Source organism: Phascolarctos cinereus, unplaced genomic scaffold (assembly GCF_003287225.1).
Source record: "Phascolarctos cinereus isolate Bilbo 61053 unplaced genomic scaffold, phaCin_HiC Scaffold_1;HRSCAF=81, whole genome shotgun sequence".
Taxonomy (NCBI): Eukaryota; Metazoa; Chordata; class Mammalia; order Diprotodontia; family Phascolarctidae; genus Phascolarctos; species Phascolarctos cinereus.
Window position 1 is genome coordinate 233483881 of NW_027555514.1, and position 24044 is coordinate 233507924.

At 38.1% G+C, this 24044-nt stretch overlaps 1 protein-coding gene across 6 annotated transcripts in view; it reads right to left on the reverse strand.

The window, feature by feature from the left end:
• Nucleotides 1-1335: 1335 nt before the first annotated feature.
• SAXO6 (stabilizer of axonemal microtubules 6) overlaps nucleotides 1336-24044 on the reverse strand; it is a 36368-nt gene continuing 13659 nt past the window's right edge. For 3 of the 6 annotated variants that reach the window (XM_078146183.1, XM_020990214.2, XM_020990220.2), the window contains 10 exons: nucleotides 16880-16968; nucleotides 16691-16790; nucleotides 9927-9965; nucleotides 9409-9584; nucleotides 8219-8521; nucleotides 7516-7667; nucleotides 7316-7428; nucleotides 4195-4447; nucleotides 3503-3565; nucleotides 1336-2198 (listed from right to left, as the gene is read on the reverse strand). In XM_078146183.1, coding sequence (XP_078002309.1) covers nucleotides 2086-2198; nucleotides 3503-3565; nucleotides 4195-4447; nucleotides 7316-7428; nucleotides 7516-7667; nucleotides 8219-8521; nucleotides 9409-9584; nucleotides 9927-9965; nucleotides 16691-16790; nucleotides 16880-16968 — 1401 coding nt within the window. In that variant the 3' untranslated portion in view covers nucleotides 1336-2085. The remainder of the gene's footprint in view (nucleotides 2199-3502; nucleotides 3566-4194; nucleotides 4448-7315; nucleotides 7429-7515; nucleotides 7668-8218; nucleotides 8522-9408; nucleotides 9585-9926; nucleotides 9966-16690; nucleotides 16791-16879; nucleotides 16969-24044) is intronic. The other 3 variants (XM_078146182.1, XM_078146186.1, XM_078146187.1) reach the window with 3 other exon arrangements.

Sequence of the window (24044 nt, forward strand, 5' to 3'; positions counted from 1 at the left end):
CAGCTAACTGTCCACTTTCCATCAGCAGTTCTGCTTGGTTTGGACTCCACACAATGGGATGCCTTGGCGGCCTTACATACCTTTCCAGCTTCCTTTGTATTTAGATTGTAAGCTCCCTGACCACAGGGATTGTCTGTGTTTTTCCTACCCATCTGCAAGGCTCAGCAGACTGCCTAGCACGTTTTGTTTAGTCATTTGCAGTCATGTCTGACTCTTCGTGATCCTATTTAGGATTTTCTCAGCAAAGATACTGGAGTGGTTTGCCATTTCCTTCTCCAGCTCATTTTACAGATGAGGAAATTGAGGCACACAGGGTGAAGTGACTTGCCTAGGGTCACACAACTAGTAAGTGCCTGAGGCCAGATTTAAACTCAGGTCTTCCTAACTCCAGGCCCTACACTCTATCCAAAGTATCACCTAACTGCCTGGCATGTAATAGGTGCTTAATTAATGTTTATTGAATTGAATTGCCTGAACTGTTGCAAAAGCCTGCTGGTTGGTCCCCTTGCCTCAGCTGTCCAAACTCCACTCAGCTGCCAAAGTGATCTTCCTAAAACATGTATCTGACCAGGTCATACCCCCTTTTCAGGAAACTCCAGTAGCTCCCTATCACCACGAGATAAAATATAAAATCCCACTTGGCTTTTAACATCCTTCGAGGCCTCGTTCCTTTCTCCCTCTCTAGGTGTGGTACACTTGATTCCTCTCCCCTTACTCTACCATCCACTGGCCTTCTTGAAGTGCCATCTCCTGAGCCCCAGCCTTTCCAAGAAAGGCTCCCAGGCCTGGCATCCTTTCCTCCACAACACCCTTCCTGGAATTCTTGGCTTCCTTCAAGACTCAGTTCAAACCCTTTCTCCAAGAAGCCTTTCACAGTCCATCCTCACTGCTAGTGTCTTTCCTCAGAGATTACCTCCCATTTATACTGTATTTATCTTGTTCGCACCTAATTGCTTTCATGTTGTCTCTCCCATTAGAACGTGGTGCCCTCCTTCAGGGTAGAGACTGTGTTTTTTTACTTTTTTTCTATCTTCAGTACTTAGTATAGTCTCTAGCTAACATAGAAGGAGTGCTTGATAAATGCTTTTCGACTTACTTGTGCCCTAGAAGTAAAGAGAAGAGATTAAAGATACTGGTTCTCTATCTAATGTCTCCCTTAACATTCTTACCCTCCCCCCCACCACAAAAAGGTAAAAGATCTGGACTCATCTTCTATTGTATTGTAACAAAAGCTTTAAAGGAAGTGTAGAAAATTTTGGTCACCTTGCTCTTGGAGGAAAAACCCTGTAAAAAGATTACCACCGTTCCATGAAATAACTTCCTGGAGAAGACAAACACACTTGATCGTTTTTATTTGAAAATGTCTAAAAAGTTTCAATGCTTCATTGTACAAATAACTTTTCCACCTTCAAACATTATTAAAATGTAAGACAAAGCTCTCATACAAATCGAAAACACAAGAGACCAAAAATATACATATTTCAAGCAAATTTCTTATATAAGATAAAAAATATATATACAGTTAATATTTTCACCCTAAGTACAATTATTTTAATCATACTAAGAGTAACTATATTCTGAAGAACATTTTTTAAAAATAAAAAAAACTAGAAGTGAACATTGTGGGTACAGACTCAACTTATGACATCTTTAATTTATAAACATAAGTAACCAATCCTACAAAACCACACATTTCAAACTTAGTTCTTAGTTTTTACACAGTTTAACTTTTCAGAATACTCTTGGTAACAGATGTCATTCTTAATTCTACCAACTATGCTTGATGAGAAATAGTTAAGTTCAGAACATGTGAAGGACTAGATAAATCCATTAATATCTTTTCAGGTAAGATTAAAATGGCAATTAATTTAAAATTAAAATTCAATTTGCCTACATAAAGAAAAAAAATTAAAATGACTGAACTGAAATGGCTATTAGAATATAGTTACTCATATCCCTAGACAAAGCCAACCTCTCCTTCCCCCCAAAATACAAGAATCCCAAATACTTTAAAAACCTTGGAATGAAAAAAAAAATAATCACAGCAATAGTCACCAAAATGGAAAGAGCCATTCATAAAGATCACTATTTTTTGCCCCAAAAATTCTCTTTCCTTTTCTGAGCACGTGCCAAAGTTTGAGAAGCCATCAGACTAGAGGCTGCAGATCGAGCAGAAATCTGGGACAATCTGTCATCATCTACAATGGAAAAATCCACAATTACAAGTCAGGGTAACCAAAACCTATCATTCATTCCTTGTACATGTTTATAACAACTCAGTAAAAAGGAAACTAACATAGCCATAAATACCAACAAGTCCTATAATGTAACATCATCAGAATAGGAAAGGTAGAAGTCACAAGCTCCAAGATGATTTAATAGACCAAACCCTTCATTTTATAGATGAGAGAACCAAGTCCCAGAAATGTGAAGTGACACAGAACAAAGTTCCCAAACTGGCCAACAGGAAAGGTGGGACTAGATCCCAGCCTTGTCGCTTCCAACCCATTAACACTACTCATAATTCTAGGTTTCTTTCCTCTTAAAAGCAGAACACATGTTAATATGTTCCCTACTATGAGTATTATGGCACATTTTTAAAACTTTAAGACAATTTAGAGAAAAAGAAACTGCTTCTAATTTTGGGAGCTTGTAATTCAATTAAGTAGGGCAGCTAGGTGGTACAGTGAATAGAGTGCTGTGTCTGGAGTCAGGAAAACTCATCTTGGTGAGTTCAAATCTGGCTTCAGACAGTTACTAGCTATGGAACCCTGGGCAAGTCACGTAATCCTGTTTGCCTCAGTTTCCTCATCTGTAAAGTGAGCTGGAGAGGAAAATGGCAAACCGATCCAGTACCTCTGGTAAGAAAATCCCAACTGGGGTCTCAAAGAGTTGGACACTATTCAAAGAGTTGAACAACAATAAATTCAGTTAAGTACTCAATTTTCTTTCTCAGAATAATCTACTCAGGAAAATTTGGCTGAATGCTTAATGGCAAAAAAAAAGTCTACCTAGTAAAAAATGTGCATTAAGAGATCTCAAGCATATGCATTTTTAAATATATAATGATTCAATGACCATACTAAATCTTCAAAAAGAAGCCTAGGAGGGCTAGTAATGCAGGGGGGAAAATATCAAACCCTGAAATGTGTGAATATAAATACAGGTATTTTAGTAATTAATAATTGAGAAATTCAAGCACATTTTGTTAATAGAGTCATTTACACCTTCTTCAAACATTCCCATCAAACTTTCAGAGCTCTTCCTACTGGTACTAATAACAATCAGTGAGAGTGAAAATTATGCAGAGAAAAAATGTATTTGCTCTTCAACTAAGGGGAAAATGGTTTCTGAGGAAAAAATATACAAGTAAACATGGGCAATTAAAATATATAAAATATTATTCTAGACCCAAACACTGATTTGTGGGCTGGATTCATGAAACAGCAATTTTTAGAAACCTTACATTCAATCAAGTCTCACTCAATTTTTAGTAAATTACCTTCATCATTGACTTCTTGGTGAGGTAAATGGTAAAGGCCTGTTCTTGGGTTCACAAGGTTTCCTATGGGGGGGAAAAAAGCAAAATAGATTTGTTTTGGCTCCAAATAGCTGACTTCTTTATATAAAACCACTTACAGAAGGTAGACTACCAAAGAATATCAATTTCATAATTTTTATAAATATAAAAGCATGATACAGCTATCTAGTAAAGGTATCCACTACGAATAGTGGACCAGGCTGTCAGACTGACAGTGCTAAGATGAAATTGCTAAGCTGGACATGCACACAGCTGGACAATGCCCACTATTCATTCGATTTATTGGGGAAGGGATCCTTCCGCTGCTGCCGTTACCAATTTGAACTGTCTCTACTGTAATTTAAATCTCACTTGTTGGATGTAGAAACTAACAGCATATGTAACGCTAACAAATCACATCATTTTCACAACATGTGCACGGCTATAAAGTAAGAGGTTTGTCTCATGCGTTACTACCAGTTAGCACTTTCACTACTTCAGTTATGAGACATGCTCATTGTTGTTGACAACAACTTTATAAACAATAAACACGTATATGTATATGTGTGTATATGTAATATACATGCATGTGTATTTGTGTGTGTGTGTATTTATATATCTATCTATGTCAGTATGATATAAGTTTTAAAGAACAAGATTAAATAAAAGCTCACCATTATGCTGGAACTCTGCATTCCTGAGAGATCCCTGAATGCGACAAGATGGATTCCAGTATGATGGAACACAGAGAGGCTGAGTAGTCCCCTGCACAGGGACTTTTATGGAATGCGCAGGATGCTTTGGTCCTGGATGAGCCCCGTCAGATTTGGAAATACTGGTTTCAATCTCATCTCTCAAAGGGAGGGGATCCACTGTTTTCAAACCAGCTGCTAGAGGAGTCAATAAGGGTCTAGGCCCAAGTTCTTTCTAAAAGATTAAGAAAAATAGAATGAAGGGCTTATGATGATACAAGAGAAAAGAATTGGAATGGGAGCAGTATGGCAGTAGTAATGCCTCCCGATTAGGAAGTTGCAAGAAGGGGGCAGCTAAGTGACACAGTGGATAGTGCACAGGCCCTGGAGTCTGGAGGACCTGAGTTCAAATCCAGATGAGACACTTGACACTTACTAGCTGTGTGACCCTGGGCAAGTCACTTAACCCCAATTGCCTTGCCAAAAAAAAAAAGAAAAAGAAAAAGAAAGTTGCAAGAAGAACAAAATAGATTATAAATAGGGCTTTGGATGCTTTAAATAAATATCTATATGGTAAATACTCATTGAACTGCTGATCACTGATGTTCTCCTGCCTGACAATTCCTAAGTGAATTCCTATGGTATCTGCTTGTCTATTTAGTTTAGAGCTAAAGTGGTTGTCTCTCTTAGGTTTTATCTTTCCTACATTATAAGTATGCAGACCCTAGCTGGTGGTAGGGCCCCTATCAGAAGACTGTGGTTCAAATCATAAAAGCTCAAGCTTTACATGAGAGCTAGACTAAAGTACGCTCATTTCTCTTCTTTAGATAGAACCATATAACTATTAAAACAGCTAAAGACAGAAAACATTGAAGTGTGTAATTTCTACAAAGCATGATTTATTTTTAAAAAGACAGATAAAGCTGATACCTTTCTCATTCCTAACTAGTCCCTTCTTCTTGGATCTTCAAACCAACATACTTCGTGCTTTCTCTAACCTATTCACTCCAGTATTAAAACCCCTAGGCTACTTCACTGCTTCCTAGCTTCAGCTGATAGCAAAGTCCTACCAACCTTTCTTCTCTCTCTGCAGCTAATGGCTTTATCTTCCCTAGTGATGAAGAACCAAATCTTTTCTACAAGTGCTCCTAAACCAATCCTATGAAAAGCTTTGATTTATCTCCCTTTTGTGCTTCTAGGTCTTAATTCTTCTTCACATGTAAGAGAAAATAGAAACAGAAAAACTGCAGCTATGCAAAGGATCTTAATGCTAAAAATGCAAATCTCTGGAGTGGTCATCATTTACAAGTCAAGGGCTGACTGGCAGAGAATCTTTCAATTTCTTGACTGTTACTTTTTTCTCTTTTGGAGATAAACTATATGGGAATAATATCTACATGAAACTTAAAGCTACACAGAGTAACTACCTTTCTTGAATTGAGACTGCTGCCAAACAATGGAAAGAGCTCACCTGTATGGGGTACAAACTACCTGATCAATAGAGTTCCTCCAAACAAAATACAAACATAAACACAGGAGTTCTTAACCTGGGGTCTGTGAACTTTAAAAAAATTAACTTTTAAATATTTTTAAAACTTTTAATAATATTTAATGGCATTGTATTTATATTCAGTAAAATTTAAAGAAATAATTGTTTTATGATGTTATCATTATTTCATAATATTTGATAAGCACATTCCAATACAATTAGTTTCCTTTGTAGTCCCACAGATTTATTCTACTCCGTTAAAAACTTTACTCTGAACTATAGATCTATTCACCAGACTGCCCAAGGAGTCCGAGACACAAAAGGGTTAAGAATTACTGGACTCACATCTGAACAGGGCCATTTTTATCCAATGTGATTTTACTCAATGAATAGCTAAAACATCTAGTGAAAATCACCTGGCAATCTGTAGCATGTAAATATTTTCAAATTCAAAGCTGCTATTCACCTCTTACATGTTGCCTATTAGAATGCAGCCTGAATGCTAGGTAGCATTCATTTATTTAATACTATTCAAATATTTCTAATTTGACTATAATAAAAGTGAACCACAAAAACCAGAGTCATGCCACAATGCACATTCGGTACTACTCTACTACACTACCACTCAGTAGTACTTGAGGACCCTGACAGAGAACCCAAGAACAAAACATTAACTGAACAGTCTTATAACTCTACAATTTCATTATGTAGCTTAATGATATGTAGTTTTTAAAATTATGCATCACAAACAAACAAAGCAGAAGCTCCTAGAGAAACTTAAACTACAAGATGAACTTCAGTCTTCACTTCCTGTTTCTTTTGCTATTCTCTTAAGGAGTCAGTGTGGTTCTAACCAAAGCAGCCATCAACATGGCCGAGCAAACTGAGCCACACCACCCCGGCCACAGTTGGCTCTCAAGGTCCGAGCCTGCATTTTACTTCTGACGAAAGCTGCATCTGCACTTACCATATCGAAATTGTTAAGGTTTTTTCTCTTTTGAAATGATACAAGGATGGGGTTAAAATTGTTTAAACCTGAAACCACTACTACAAAATCTGTTTTCTGAAGCTTCAGTTAAAACCAGTCAGTATTTGATGCTAATCAGCTTGTAAAGAAAACTGCTCTGCTATTCTCTATTGCACAATATCAAATAAATTTAAAAATAAAAATTAAGTTACAATAAGCCACCTTATTTATTCTAAGACTATACATGTTTCATCTACATACAGTCAGCTCACTTGATTAAAGTACAGAGCTAATACAGCCAAAATAATAGCTCCAATTTCTACATTAGACCATAGACTATATACCCTAAACCCCAACAAGCCATCTCATTAATGTTTGCTTCCTTATTTACAAACAGCAGCAGGTGGGGGACTGTGGTCAGCAAATTAATTTCCACTACTAGAAAAACCATTTCAAGTGTATACTTCACTAAAAGCAAGTCGCCAGTCATCTTACCTTATCAAAGAGTACTTCTTCTAGAGTTTAAGTTGTTAGGCATTTACTGCATAGTGCTAACATATTTATTTAAACCAGAAAGAGATTTGGCTTTCTTGCTCTCCCACCCCCCACCTCATTAAACACATTCACCAACAATGACTCTACCTTACCCTATTAGATTCGTTTTTTGAAGTTTCTCCTAAGAAATCTGGAGAAGACTTTTTTCTCCTATGTTCTGGGAATGAAGACTTCACTTTAGATGGAGACACTAAAACAGCACCCCCTGGAAGAATGCAGAAGGCAACACATTTAAAGCAAACTGGACAGCACTAGGCAGAAAAGATTCTGCTAGCTCTTCTCTCCTTATTACCAACAGCAGGAGTAGTTAGATCGTGATGAGTCCTAGGGGGTCCCCCAAGTTCTTTCAGCTTTGGCGTTGGGAGCCGGCCACCTTTTCCTGAGGACACAGAAGAAGAATCTGACCCATTTGATGCTGAAGCACTCGGTGGTGAAGCAGTCTCTCTGCAAAACATGATCAAAGACATTTGTGTCACTGACATGCAATGGTTAATTCTAAACTTACAAGAGGGACATTTCCATTATCAAATGTAATCAAATCTAGATTATTCATACCAAAGAGACCTGATGCTATAAAGTACAGATAACTGACTCACCTTGCCAGATGAGGGCTGACTCTTACTCCAAATAGCTATCCTGAAATGCCCTTGGCCAGGAAGACCAATACCCCACACTAGTTTGAAAAAGTAATGTGAAAGGCAAGGAATTCTGATTATGGGGAAGGGGCCACAGGACAACTGAACTTTCCACAGGAAATAACTGAGCCAAATTCTTAACTTCAGTGGTGTCACAAAAAGGGACCTATTTTATGATATTTATGCAAAATATGCTGCAATTTGTCTACACATTTGAAAACTTCCCAGTCATTTTACTTGATTACTAACAAAATGTAATATCAAATAAATCCTCTGCCTTTCACATCAAATTAAGTATATAACCATAAAGTACAATGTAGAGGAAAAGTGATTTCCTTTAATAGGCAATTAAAAACTCACCCTGCTTGGACCCTGTCTCTCTTGGCATCGCTATCACTTTCTTCTAATTCCTTGGCCTCCTCTCTACAATCCTGCTTGGCATTTACATTTTTCTCTTCTTCCACTCTTCTTTCATGGTTATGTATCTGATCACCAGTGCTGCCTTCATCCCAAGCCAGTTTTCTTCTAATAGGGACGGTGAGAGCATCTGACACACCCAATTTTTCTGTAGTATCTTTCTGGCACTGTGTTGCCAAAGGTGGTCTTTCTTCTGCTTTTTTTTTGGAATCATGGCTCTGCAATGTCTTATGACCTATAGGATCTCTGTATGACCAAAACAAATTTAATTATAAGCTAATAACACAGTTTCTCCAGTTTGAAGTGATTTTATCCCAGCTTATTTTCCTCCATTATCCATAAATATATATATTTATGTATACCTATGTATAAATAACATGTGTGTGTATATGTGTGTGTGCGTGCATGTGTGTGTGTGTGCGCGTGTGTGTCTTATGCCACTGCAACAGATATAAAGAAAGAGGGGTAACACACACAAATAGGTTCACTTTAAAGAATAGTCAATGAAAGTAGTCATCTGGAATTTACACACAATTCAGAATATAAAAGCAATTAGCTCCATGTTGCACATGCAATTACATGAAAATTCACTCATGAAGCCATACCCCCAAAGCCCACAAAACCCACACCTGTCAGCTGCCTGCACACAGGCACTAGCAAGTCATGTGGCCTACATGGCCACCTGCACTGTTACTCAATCTTCACATACAAGTGCTCATTTTAAAAGCACAAACATGTTTGAAAATGAGGAAACCTCCATCCAGTGAAGTGGTAAATTTTCCTTTAGACATGTGAATGTTTAAAGACATAATTAAATCAACAAGCATAAAGAGCAAAGAGATTCTGCACTCATCCCCCACACCAGATACACTAATTTCATCATATACAATAAACAAAGCCAAATTTATTTGCTCCTACTTCCTATGGCACTTTTTCTTTGGTACATATTTACTGGTATTCACTTTGGAATCAATAAGATCTTAAGAGTAATTTTCACTTGTCAAAGCATCTGTAAAGTCTGAGTGATAGGTGTCATTTTCTGATATCATTACTCCATTTATTTTTTTAAATCCCAGTTTTGTAACTATGATGAACAGTTTTACTATCTTAAAAAAAAAGGGGGGGATTCTCACCCAGCAAGATCTAGGGCTCTGATGTTGTTACTAATAGTTCCTTCTGAGCTGGACACAGAAGAGACATCCCATAGGCAATTGTTTTCAGAGAGAATCTGGTTCAGATGATCCCGAGAAAAATGTGTCCCAAGTACCCGTTTCCTATAAAACTCAGCTTTCTCTCGAAGTTCTTTAACCTATATAGGAAGGAATCATATGCCAGGTATCACTATAAAATCTAAGTTTTTGTTACAAATATCAAAAAAAGCAAAGACAGACAATCTTGAACATCCACAGCACAAATCAGGCCACAAAATGAAAAAAAAAGAAAAAATTAGCCACATTTACATGACTATAACGCATTCTGAAAGCAGAAATCAGAAGTGTCAAGCTAAAGCACAGTGCTAGTTATTCATTCAGCAGGCAAGGAGATTATGTAGCAACTAGGAATATAGTAATTCTGGAGTCTTTTATTTTCAGTCTGAGCTTGCACAAATATTCTATGCAATAGATTTTTTAAAAACTCAGAAGCAACCAACCTCAGCATACCACAGGGAATTTAGGGTGTTTTGAGAACCCTAGGAGGAGGAATACAGAAAACACATTTGAAATATGTCAGTATGATAATACCATATCATCATCACTGGAAACCAATTAATCACACATCATCATCCTCACTTTCAGATACACAGAACTGACTCAATGCTATTCTCTCAAATTCCCCAAAATCTCAAAGATAGTAGGGCCCTCAGAGGTCATTAAGTCCAACCCATAGCTGAATGAAAATCCTCTCTACAACAACCCTTCTCCACTGGTCAGCCAGCCTTTGACTGAAGCCCTCTGGTGGGGTGGGCCCCACTCCTGCCTTCTGAAACATCCACACTGTTACAGGAGAGCTCTAACTAGCAGCAAGTTTTCCTCACAAGCCAAAATCTGCTTCTTTGTAACTTCCACCCACTTCTACCCTCTGGGTCCAAAGAGAACAAGACTGATCCTTTTCCCAAATGACAGCCCTTCAAATATGTGAAGACTGCTCCCTCTCATCCACATGCTACCAAAGTGGTGTTCCTCATGTGAAGGGGGTCTGATCATGTCACTCCCCAACTCAATAAGCTTCTGTGGTTTCCCATTACCTCTCGGATCAAATACAAACTCCTCTATTTGGCATTCTGAAGCCCTTCAGAAACCAGGTCCCACCTACTTCCAGCTTTCTTACACACTCTTCTGCTTCACGCATGCAACAGTCCAGCCAAACTGGCTGTGCCACTATTCCTTATACACAATATTCCAATCTCCTGTCACGATGCCTACAGACATACCTCACCAAATGCCGGAAATGCCCTCTCTCCTAACCTCTGCCTCTCAGAAACCTTTTCTTTCAAAGGCCAGCTCAAATGCCATCTCCAAAATGAGGCCCTGACCCTCCTAATCGCCGGTGTCTCCCCCCTGCTCCTCCCAAATACATCTTGCATTTACTTGGTACATACATAATAAAGGCAAATAAATGTTAGTAACTAAGGCAGGGATTGTGTCACTTTTGTTTTTGGAAGCCCAGCTCCTAGAACAGCAGCTGGCATACAGTAGGCACTTAATAAAGGCTTAAGTGGTGATCTTGCCCCCAAATCTTCTCTTCTCATTCCCAGTTCCTTAACCAATCCATATACAGCATGAGATGAAGGCCTTCATCATCTTGGTCATGCTTCTTGGATGCTCTAATGTTTATCAATGTTCTTCCTAAAAGGTGGTTTTGAGAACTGAACATAACACCCCGAAGGTGGTCAAAACCAGGGCGGAGCAGGACAGGACCATCATCCACCTAGTCCTCTAAACGCTAGACAGCACTTCATACAACCTCACATTACCGGAGGCAGTTTGGTGGCCATGTCACATTGTTGACTCATGTTGATATCAACCCCCAGGTTGTTTTCCAGAGAAACTGCTATCTACACACATTTACCTCAACTTCGCGAAATACATTTTTTTGAACCTGTGTAAAATTTTATACTGATCGTTATTCAATTCCATCTTATTCAGTTAAGCCCATTATTCTAGACCAGGTGTTTTTAATCTTTTTTGTGTGTGGCATGGACTCCCATTTGGCAATAGGATGAAACCTATGGATTTCTTCTCAGAGTAATGTTTTTAAATGCATAAGACAAAATATATATGATTACAAAAGAAACTATGTTGAAGTAAAGTCACCAAAATACTGAACAAGTCCGCAGACCACCCAAGGTCTGTGATAAGAGGCAGCTAGGTGGTGCAGTGCAGGCACTCAGTCTGGATCCAGGAAGTCAAGTTCAAATTCAGCCTCTGACTCCATACTAACTGTGTGATCCTGAACAAGTCACAAAACCTCTGTCTTCGTTTCTGCAACTTGTAAAGTGGCAATAATAACAACACCTAATTCCCAGGGTGGTTGTTAGGGTCAAATGGGATACTATTTATAACCATTTAGCCCAGTGTCCAGTACATACGAGGTACTTAATAAAATGCTTATTTCGTTCCTTCTTTCCTTCCCAGGCTAAGAACACCTGTTCTAGCCCAGATCTGTTCTTTTCATATCCTGACTCCATCATTCAACCTATATACCTGGGTTCCAAATTTCCATCTGTTCAGAGCAAGCAAATGCCAAAACGGCTTAATTCTCCAACACATAATAACCACTTACACTGATATAGGGCTTTATAGCTACTAAGCATTATTTCATTTGATTCTTAACAGAGTCCTGCTTCTAATAGTCTATTCTATAGATAAAGAAAATGAGGCTTGAGAAAGTGGAGTCACGTGCCCAACCAAGGAGCAGCAGTGCCAGATTCAGACCCCAGTCTTCTGATTCCAAGTCTAATGTACTTTCTGCCCCAACTAGCTGGTAAGTTCCAAGAGGCTGGCCTTGTTTTCTTCTTTCTCTACCCCCTCCCTCCATTAGCTGGCTCAGGACCCCCCCACACACACACACCCACAGCACGCATTTTAACACTGACTGAAAAGAATCTTAGCTTTTATGTGCTACTACCCCAAACCCCACCAACTCTTTGATAAGCAAAAAATCTTTTCTCTGAATTTCTGAACAGGTTTGTGAGATCTCTTAAGAAAAACAGGGCTATTTCTTCATAGTATGCGGTTTGGGATTAAACTACAATATACATACATACATACATACATACATCGGGAAAGGACAGGACATAAAAAAATGAATACTTCTTTAAATGTTCAGAATGTAGTTTTATCTTCCTACTAATTTGCAAAGCGCTTTTAGTTGTGTCCTTTTGAATAAAAAATGGCTTAAGGAACTTTTCAGTGGTTTGAAATCCTTTAATTGTTTGCATCACACTGCCACCTGTTGGCTTATTACTAAATACTATTCTAAGCTGTTTTTAAAAGAAATGTCTCAATTATATATTTTCCTCACAAAAAACCTTTAAGACCTTTAAAATAATCTCTAGCATAGCAAAGAATAGAAGCTAAAGGAATAAAGACACTAAATCCAAATAGAATAAAATGGTGTCTTTGTGCAGAAACTGAGAACTACATTTACCTCTTTATTTTTATATTTACCATTCTTTCAGCCAGGCCTGCATCTGGCCAGTCTTTTTTTTTAAACCTATTTATCTTATTTATTCATTTATTCATTCGTTTGTTTGTTTGTTTGTTTGTTTTTAGGCAACTGGAGCTAAGTGACTTGCCCAGCGTCACACTAGTAAGTCTCAAGTGTTTGCTGTGAGGCTAGATTTGAACTCAGGTCCTCCTGACTTCAGGGCTGGTGCTCTATCCACTGTGCCAACTAGCTGCCCCCTTTTTTAAACCTATTTAAACTAAAAAAAGTAAGGAAGTCTGGCATTACTAAAGCAACTGGAGAAATATATTCAAAGCCCTGTAACAGAGCCCTGGTGAAAGTAAAGGGATAAAGATCATGTCAAATCTCTAGAGAATCCCTAAGTCCAAAGGAGGCAGGACCAGAGCCTTGGCAACTTTTTCTGCTCTTTGGAGTAGCACTCATACTCGGTTTTAAGAATGTCCGTCTTACATGAAAAGCATTACCATAAGTCTGCTGCATTAAACAGATAAAGACTAAAAGAAACATTCATTTTTTTCCAGAACTTTTCTCCTATTGCCTAATTCTACCAAAATACTTGTGTAGTCTAAATACAAAAAATCTTCAAAATCCAGTTAAATTATATTGCAAGGGAAATGTCTCCTACATATAGAGTGGTTTATAGGATCTCTCTCATTAAACCAATGATTATTATCTAATGCCAACATTATTTTTAACAACATTTCTACTATAGTTAATATAATTCTATTTGTCATGGGTATATAATCTTCAATGCTTCCAACTCATTTAAACATCATTTCTATTTAAACATCATTTCTTTGTCAGTGTTTGTTATCAGTAATCTGTTACAATGTTCTACATTAATTTTCATCCCACAGAATCTTCAAGTTTATTTTAGTTAAAAACAATCATAATTACAAGAATTACAAATCTCCCAAATTGGGCTTCTTGAATAGTGGAAGGTACAGTGAACCTGAAATACAAAGACATGACCTCAAGTCTACCTTGCACAAACCACATAACCCCACTGGGCTTCTCTCCATTTGCAAAACAAGGGGTTGGGTGGCATAAGACTTACCAAGCACTCCAGACACACTATTTCATTTGAGAGACTCTCGTGACATCAACGCTATGATGCAGGGACAATGGCATCCATTACAGATGGCACACAAAGATGCTTCTGAGTTCAAACAATCTATGATTCTATTACTGTTCTCATAAACCTTAGGTTAACTAAAAGCAACAATGCTGCATTCTTTTCAATTATACCGTCCCTACAGCCAATTTCATTAGAAGAGTTAAAACTGCACTGAAAATTCCAACAAGAAGTCCAACAATTCTCATGGGCATCCAACATATTCCACTTATATAACATAACATATAAATTACATATAAATAAACTGCATTTCTTTCTGTTCATGCCTTAATTTTCCAACCAGTTAAAATGCAATATGAAAAAAAAAATCCATGTTTAAAAGAAAAAGTTAAAAAGAACAAACTAAATGCAAATAAAGACATGTAACTTAAATGTCTTACATTTTACATATACATGGTGTCAACACAGCTAAAATTTCTTCCATCTTCAGTAGTGGCGTGCCTGGTAACAAACATCTCCTTTTATAAAGAATCTCTGGTGCTCTTTTCTTTTTAGAATTCACTTTCTTTTCTAAGCCATTTCACCTTAACAGCATCTGTGACAGATGTCAACTATACAATTTACTTAAAATGTTTGTAACCACCCCAGTAGCAGCTATTACTGCAATCTCATGATTTTCTACCCACTTAAAAATCTTCATTAAAAGGATAAACTAGGGGCAGCTAGGTGGCACAGTGGATAGAGCACTGGCTCTGGAGTCAGGAGGACTTGAGTTCAAATCCAGCCTCCGTCACATGACACTCACTGTATGACTCTGGGCAAGTCACTTAACCCCAAACTGCCTCACAAAAAAAAAAAAAAGGATAAACTATATTAATACAAAGAGACATTGGGAGTTTTCTCCTTTCCAGGAAATATAAAAACTATTTGGTCCTTCATTAAAAAATCACCTCTCTCTAGTTCCCTGAAAACGTAAAATCGAGAGGTGAATAGCCTGGTAGACTCACCATCTCATTTTACCTAAACAGATAAGAAATGTTCTCTCAAGTAAAGAATTTACAACCTTTAGAACTGAAATTTTTAACCTGAGTTTTTAACATGAACTTGTGAATTTTAAAAAATATTCTGCCATTTCAATATAATCGTTTTCTTTTGTAATCCTATGCATTTTATTTTGTACAGTTAAAAACAATATTCTGAGAAAGGGTCCACAGGTTTCACCAGACTGCAAAGGGGGTCTCCTAACTACTTTAAAACTTCCCCGACCCACTGTAGCCCACCAATAGTATCTCCTTCCTCTGAACTCCTGGAAAACATCATCATCTATACAAGCCACTCAGCCTCTCTCAGGCTCAGCTTCCTATTCTATAAAATGGGGATAATAAAAGTACCCACTTACTATTGTTACTTACTGTTGTGAAGCTTGAATAAGATAACACAAGTAGTTTATTTCAGCTGTCCTCCTCCTATACAACTCATCCCCATTTCTGATTTTTAAGAAGTGAGATCAGGTCAAAATTAACATAAAGGGAAGATATGAATGGAAAAAGATATTACCTTCTTGTGAAATGCAACCTGAGGGTTGTATGTAACCTTTGGTAATAATAGGAGGTGTTAAGATCATTTACAAGAGTGTTAAGAAGCATTTACTAGGCACTGAGTATGTGTCAGGTACTGTGTATATATAAATACAAAGAATGAAACAATCTCTACTCAAGATGCTTACATCTTAAGGGATCAACTATAAGTCTGAAGACTTGTTAGCTCCAGCCGAAAAAGCCACCTTCTGCTTCCTCAAGGCCCCAGTTATTACAGCAGTAAAAGGATGGGGACTGGACTGAAAGCACAAAGCCTGGGACAAGCTGTCCCTTCTCCATCCCTCAGGAATGCGCTGGTTTTCAGTATGTTGCTACAGGACAGAATCATCCTCTTCTCAGACTGATAACCTATTTTGGTAACTCTGCCAATAAATTCCTGCTCTAAACTAAACTACTAGATCTCCACTTAAATTTTTAAATCATGTAGGTATTGTAAAAGCAGAGAACCTTGACTATTAAGCTAAAATGTGTCAATGATCTTAATGGTATCATAGCCTAAAGCGTTTTCCTTTTTCACCTAATGGCTTCATGTGGCTTCCTGCTATTTTCCAATTCTGAGAATGACTCTACAACCCACTTCTAGCCCAAATCCCTTTTTCAGATCACAAGAATTATTCCCTGCTCCAGACTCATGACTCCACTGGCATCTCTCCTCCTTCCTGAATACCCGAACCGTTGACTGCAGCATCACATTTTTCCAGTGGGTGCCATCATCTAACAGAAGACTTAACTATAACTTGATTTGAGACTGTAGAGCCTCTACAAATAATGACTGCACTAATTAGCTATTCTGCAGGGGCAGGTACCTAAACTAAGTTTACTCAGATGTGGAAGAACCTAGACAGGCACAAGAAGTAGACAGGCCTTCAGAACATTTTTAAATCTGTGTCCAAACCTGCTGATCACACTACTGGGTTCATGCTCTAATTTTAACAATACAATCTTCAAGGCACAATAAGCTTTTCATCCCATATTCCATCACTAACACAAAGACCTCAAGAAGAATTCAACATTTCTATATCCTTAGAGAAAATCTGAGCTTCAAATACTCACCTGATTTAGCGTGTTTTCCCTCACCCGTTTCCAAGCACCATCTCTGTATAAATACTGAGATGGGGACAAAAATTTAGCTCTATATTCAGTGTTTGCTTTCCTAGCACAAAGAAAACAAGAGTGAATACATTTTGCCAAGTCCAGCATCTAAAAGTCATGATATTTTTGTTCCAAAACATATGCCCAGACCTTTGATATTTATGGCAAGAAATTTTGTCTTTTGGTTCCATTTCTGCTTCCCTCTGTTTTGATGAATTTTCTTTTTTACTACTCTGAAACTGAAATAATTTAAATAGTGTTAGTTTTTAAAATATTGCATTAGAAAAATTTTAAATTGTTAGATTTTTACATCATATTTCTATATGAAGAAGATAGATTTTATTCATTCAAGAATTAAAGCTAAACACCAACACCAAACAGAACTATCCTGGTTAGTGACTTTTCCAAAGTGTAGCTCCAGGTATAGCATAATTTATGACACAGCAAAGATTCTGAATAGAGTTTTCTTGAATTTGTTTGTTTTTTAAAGAACACCTAAAGACCTACTACTCTGCAATTCAATGCTGTTACATATCTTACAATGCTACTGTTTTCACCCTGGTATTCTGAACATTTGATGAGCATTTACTAGCACTATATTCTAGACGCAAAGCAATTAGGAAAGAAGTGAAAGGAAAAACAAGAGATATAGTTCACTTCAGTAAATGTTACTCCTTTGTTACTCTGAAAAGAAACAAATAATACACCTGTTCCCTTCTCACCAAGTATTAATAGCAAACCTTCCCTCTGAAAAAAAATCATAATAATAATTTAAAGTAAGATTAACAAGTTGCTTTATTTTTATTTCAGTTATCTTTTGTGGAAAAGACTATATCTATACGTGTATGTAGATATATATAAGCCACAAAAAGTAAGACTGACCCACCATAAAATTTACACAGAAAATTATGAATTGTTAAACTACATCAGACTTCTCATTACTCTAACCCAGTACTCTATAGACAACAGAAGTCTCAAGGCAGAGTTTAGAGGATAGCACACACATCTTTCCTAACGTCAATATGTCAGGCCGTTTCTGTAAGATGTATCCAGGGTTAGCTTCAAGGGATCTGGCCAGCAGGAAAAATCACACATTGTGCTCATCAACCTAAATTCCTAGTTCCCAAAAGGACATTTTTAAAGGTGAAAAGTAGTCATAAAAACACAATGCTGGGACAATTTGTTAGCTTTGCCTTAGGGAAGGTGTGGCTTTTATGAGAATGTCTGTGCCTCTCTCCAAGAATACCAGTTGACTGACTGATCACTTCTTCTTCTCAACCCTCCCCCAAAGTTCCCTTCTTAAGCCACTTTCCAGCTATGAATACAGCTTTTGTTTCTCCTGTCTGGTGTCAAGGACCAGTGCCCTAGAAGTATCTAGGGAAACTTCAAGGGTTAGACATATTTCAGCTTCTTTTAATATGCCCTCATTATTCATAAACTGGACTCCAGCCTCTTTTAATATATTTGTATACCTTATCATTAAACCTGATTTCAAGGGAGCCTATCAAGGTAAATACAGAACTGGCCTCAAAAACAGATCTGAATTTAAGTTCTGTCTCTGACACATACTGGATGTGTGTCAGTGCCCCCAGATAACTCCGAAAGCCTAAAAAGTGCACAATAATATAGCATTTGTACTAGTAGGAGCTACCCCACTGAAAGTTCCCTATGCCAATTTACAGGTCTCAATCCCCCCCCAAAAAAAATCAAATACATATTTACGGAATTATGAGACACAGACTCAGAGATGAGATATCGTGAGGTAGGGGCTGTGGTGCAGGATTTAGAACATGTTGGCAATTTCTGCCATACATCACTGAGTCTCTCAAACTTCCCTCATGAATTAACACCTATAAGAATGAAGCACAGCAGAAAAACGGGATGACAGAACAAAATCTATAAAAGCAATAACAAAGAAACTTATCAGAAGAGGGAACTCAAATCTGGTACTTCAGAAGCTTTTATCCCAAGGAGTACACAAAGAAGTTAAGGAAGGAATAAAGGGTATAAAAATTACAGAATAAAATTTCAGGATGGGATGGGAGGGAAAATAATGAATGGAGAATAAAGTAAAGAAAAATGTTTTAGAAAAAAGCATGGCAGCATCTAGATGACAGAGGAAACAGGACCAAGGAAGTCCTACCTAACCCACACAACAGTGCCAGAGGGGACTGGCATAAATACAAAACCACAATCCATGAAATGAGTTTGAAAATATGAGTAAACAGAAGAAAAGACTAAAATACTATGGGTTAAGAGAGGCCTAAGAGATAAACCCAGAAGAAGAGATTAACTCCATATCAACTACAAACAGAATCTCAGAGGGGAAAAAAAAGGCCTGACTACAAGAATTATAAGAGCAGCTAAGTAATATATCTACTACCAAAAACAAATAACTGAAAACAAGTATAAGAGAAAGAATTTAAAAATCCTTGGACTCCCTAAAAACATGAACAAAAACTATAATATATTTAAATTTATCATATTACATTTAATGTCATGTTACATTAAATATATATAATGTGTATATATATATATATATATATATATATATATATATTAAAGAAAACACATAGTTTTTAACACCACATGGTACCTTTACAAAAGCAGACCATGTGCTAGCTAACGCACAAAGATAATAAAAATAAGTGTAACAAATATTTGCTAAGCAACTACTATGTGTAAGGTACTATGAGGAATAAAGGCAGAATGGTATAGTGGAAATATCACTGACCCTGCAGTGAGATACTGTTCTTCAGTCATTTCAGTCATATGCGACTCTTAGTGACTCCATTTGAGGTTTTCTTGGCAGAGACACTGGAGTGGTTTGCCATTTCCTTCTCCAGCTCATTTTACAGATGAGGAACTGAGATGAACAGGGTGAAGTGACTTGCCCAGGGTCATACAACTAGTAATTGTCTAAGGCCATTTTTGAACTCAGGAAGATTAGTCTGGCACTCTATCCACTGCACCACTGACCTGCCCCCAAATCAGAAGATTTGAATTTAAAGCCCAATCCTGAGGCTTATTACTTGTGTGACCTTGGACAAGTCATGAAACCTCCCTAGGATTCAGTTTCCTCATCTGTAAAATGAAGGTTAGACTAGACGGCTTTGAAGGTCCCTTCCTATGCTAGAGCCATGATCTGTGGGATCAACTCGTCATCCCAATCTATATCTTGCCACTGGACCCAGATGGCTCTGGAGGAGAAAGTGAGGCTGATGACTTTGTACAGCCCTCCCTCATTTAAATCCAATTCACTTGCAAGTCATGGCAACACCTCTCTTTGAGACAAACAATAAAAAGATCTATGATCCTATGACATGTTTTTGTTTAGATGTCTTATCATCCAATTGGTAAAAACAAGACATAAATCTCTCAAATATCTTTCCAGCTCTAACTACTCTCCTGGGTGCTGACCACATTTCCAACTCCCTACAGGCTATCCTCATCTATATGTACCACGAGCATCTTGGGCACAGATCTGGTGTTTAAAACCCTCAACAATGGGTCCCCAATCACCTTTCCAGACTTATTCCATATTACTTCCTATCACAAACCCTACTGCCAGATAAAATGCCCTACTAGCTGCTGCTGCTCAGATTTGGCATTCCATCTCCAGTCTCTGCCTTTGCAAGGCATCATCAGTGCTTGAAATTTCCTCCTCTTTCCTCCCTCTTAGAATCATTACCTCCTCAAGCCTCAGCCAAGATGCCATCTCCTACTAAAAACCATCAGTGCAATGTTCCTTCTCAAGTTACCTTTTATCTCCTTATCCTTACCTCCTAATACCCCAGGAAAATGTTGGCTCCTAGAGAAAGGGGATTAGGAGCTTTTTGTGTTTCTATTCCCTAGAGAGGTGCCTTACATTTAGCAGGCCCTTAAGAAGTGTTTGACATGAAATGGAAGTAAACATTAGGAAGCCAAACTCATCCTCTTTTCTTCAAAACCAACAGCTACAGATTTCTTTTTTTTCTATCAAAAGTACCACATACCTGCCCAACCTCAAAGTTCTTTGACTTCTTCCTACTCCCATATCCAAACAATTATCAAGTTCTAGTGACCGTGGCACAACATTTCATGACTATTCTCTCCTTTCTATGACCCAAGTTAGTCTAGTATCAGCCCTTGTTACTTCCCACTTGGACTCCAGCATTAGCTTCTTAACCACTCTTTACCATCTAACACATTCACAAGCTCCTGAAGTACTCTTTAGGCAAGGATCTAAGCACATTATTCTTCTGCTTCTGCAGCCCTTAATGCCAGTCAAAAGGAGTCCAAAGCCTACCGCTTGGCACCAAAGGAAACCTTGTTTTTCTACATACCCTACAAACCAGCCAAACTGGAGTACTCTCTATCCATAATATCTATCCTCAACTTTCAATTCAACAGACATTTGTTGAATACATACAAAGCACCACTATGTTCTGGGGATACAGAGACAAACCAAAAGGGTCCCTTCCCTTGAGGAGCCTATGCTCCCATGCTGGCTCCATGCTGCCTTTCCAGGCTTGGTATGTAATATTCCCTTTCATTCACTCATTGGCTTTCTCGCTGCTCCTTGTCCTCACTGTGCCTTTGCCCAGGAAAGCTCAGCCCCCACACAATCTTACAAGGGAGGCCTTTCTTGATCCTCTAAGCAACTGGAGCCTAGAGCCTTCCCCCACCCCTGGGCCTCCCAGAAATTACCTTGTGTTGACTTACATTCCTAACAGTCTCCTCTGAAAGAATGCAAGCTCCTAAAAGGCAGGAATTGTTTCATTTTTGCCTTTGTTATCCCCATCACCTACCATAGCTCTTGGTATGTACTTAATAAATGCTTATTACCTGAATGAATTTAAGGGGATATAGCTAGTACACAGATGAGGGTTTAGGGATCTCGGGGAACAAACCAGTGATTTCACTGCTTGAGGGAACTCCCAGTGAGGAAGTTCCCTCTACCAATACAAGTCAGCACCTGCACCACAACTTAGGGCCTTTAGAGAACACAGACAAGTAAACATAAGATAAAGAAAATCTGTGGAGGAAGAAAGCACCAAAAATGTCAGCCAGGGGATTGGGGAAAAGAATCAAGAAAGCGTCCTCACATAGAAGATGGTCCCTGAGCTGAGACTTAACAAAAGCGAGGGACTAAGAGATGGAAGTAAAGAAGGGATGCATGCTGGGCACAGGAATTTAGGACATTACACAGGATATTGCAAAGGACAACCTTTGCAAAGGTATGGGGATGTGAAGTGACAAGGCCAGAACAGGACACAGATACCATGCCTTTGGCCACATCTACTCCCTCAGCCTGGAATGGCTCTGCCCTTCCCCAAGTTTGAAATTCAGTTCAAATATAATACCCTCCATGAAGCCTTCCGATTCCCTATTACCTTCCCTTCCTTCAACCTTTTAGAGCACTTTTACTTGTCTTATTATACTACATCTTTTTTAGTATGTATTTGTTGTAAGCCCATGAGGATGAAGCCTCAAATTGCTGGTGACCCAAATGATAATAGAGAGACATGTGTTGAGCCAGACAATATTACCAATAACACTTGAATGCAAGAGATGGATAACTAGAAAAGGGGAGGGGCTAGTTATGAGGGGTAACAGATCCCTCAATGGCCTTAGCGCTACACTGATACACAAATACTTGTAAAAGATCTGGAAGGGCTTGCAGAACACTGAGGAGGATTTATGGGAGGACATAGAGATGAATCACAAATGAGGAGAAGGCATGGATGGGAATTAATCTATACTAAGGGTGGGGAACCTGTGGCCTTGAGGCCACATGTGGCCTTCTAGGTCTTTGGATACAGACTTTTGATTGAGTCCAAGTTTTACATAATAAAATCCTTTTATTAAGGGGATTTGTTTTATGAAGTTTGGATTCAGTCAAAGAGATGCACTTGAGGACCTAAAGGACCACAGTTTTCCCCATCCTGATATGCATTTTCAAAGGAATAACAGCATGGATGAGATCACAGGTTCTCTGAAGTTTAAGAGAGTGTATCCCCACCCAATCTCAGCCAGACTAAATTCCAGGAGGGTAAGAGAAGAGGTGCTAAGGGAAGAGGTGCTATCTATGTATCTTCTCCACTTTGCCTTGCATAATGCTTTAGGGCAATAGGTTGTGACACTGCTGAACTGAGCTTGGAAGGAAAACAAGGATTTCAGCAAGCAGAGATGGAGTGTTGATGTACTAGCTGTGTGAACACAGATAAATCACTTAATTTTTTGGATCCTCAGTTTCTCATCTATAAAACGAAAATTCTACTTGCTCCCTTATAGCTATAAGGTTGTTATGAGGAAACCACTTTATAAGCCTTAAATCATTATCTCAATTTATTATTAATAATATTAATAGTTATTGAAATATATAATTTCAGTCATTAAAATTAATAAATGGCTATTGTAAAATAATAGCCATTTAAATAACATCTTGAGATAAAAATACAATACCTATGATGGCTAATTAATTCCCAAATGGTACCCATAATAAGTATGATAAGAGCTCAAAGTAAGGAAAAAGCACTTCAGGATGGGATGGGTCAAAAAGACCTTATAAGAAGGAAGGATCTAGGACAAGTCACTTCAACTATTTGGTTTCCTGATTAGTGAAAAGAGAGGGTTTGGACCAGGTAATCTGAGTTCATTTATAGACCTAAATCCTATGACCTATTATTTGAGCTAGGCCTTGAGGATAGGCAGTAATTAGAAAAGAGATGAGGTGGGTGGCATTCCCAGCAGAGAAAGGCAAAAGCAAAGTACAGACATAGGAAAGAGTGAAGTTTATTCCTGGGACAAGGACAAAGCACTAGACCACTTCTTGGGACAATGAGCTCTATGAGTTTATTAACCCTACAATGTTGGTATTCCCTTTAATTGCCACAAATTTACCTCATTTAAGTTTTAAAATGTGTCTTACCACCATTCTAGTAACTCGGAACACAGAAAGCAAGTCACGTTCACATAACAGCACACATTCCTGAATTCCACATTCCATCACACAGCCCTGCAAGCCCAAGAGCCCTTAGCTTTTACATGGGAGTTTCTGGGTTCCAGTTCCATCAGCCATATAAGGCAACGAAGATTGGACAGGATGAATTTTAGCATTCCTTCCAACTATCATTCTGTGGTTATAGAGTCCCAATCTGTTCTAAAATAGCAACATTCTTCTAATTCAAAGGTCAGATCCATCAAAATAATGATTAATAATAATGATGATGAGTTTACCTGTCTCTCTTTGAATATTGTCTATTTCTATTACATCTTTCTGAAGCTGACTAGAGTTACAGTATACATAGTATTTCAGGTAGAGACATATCTC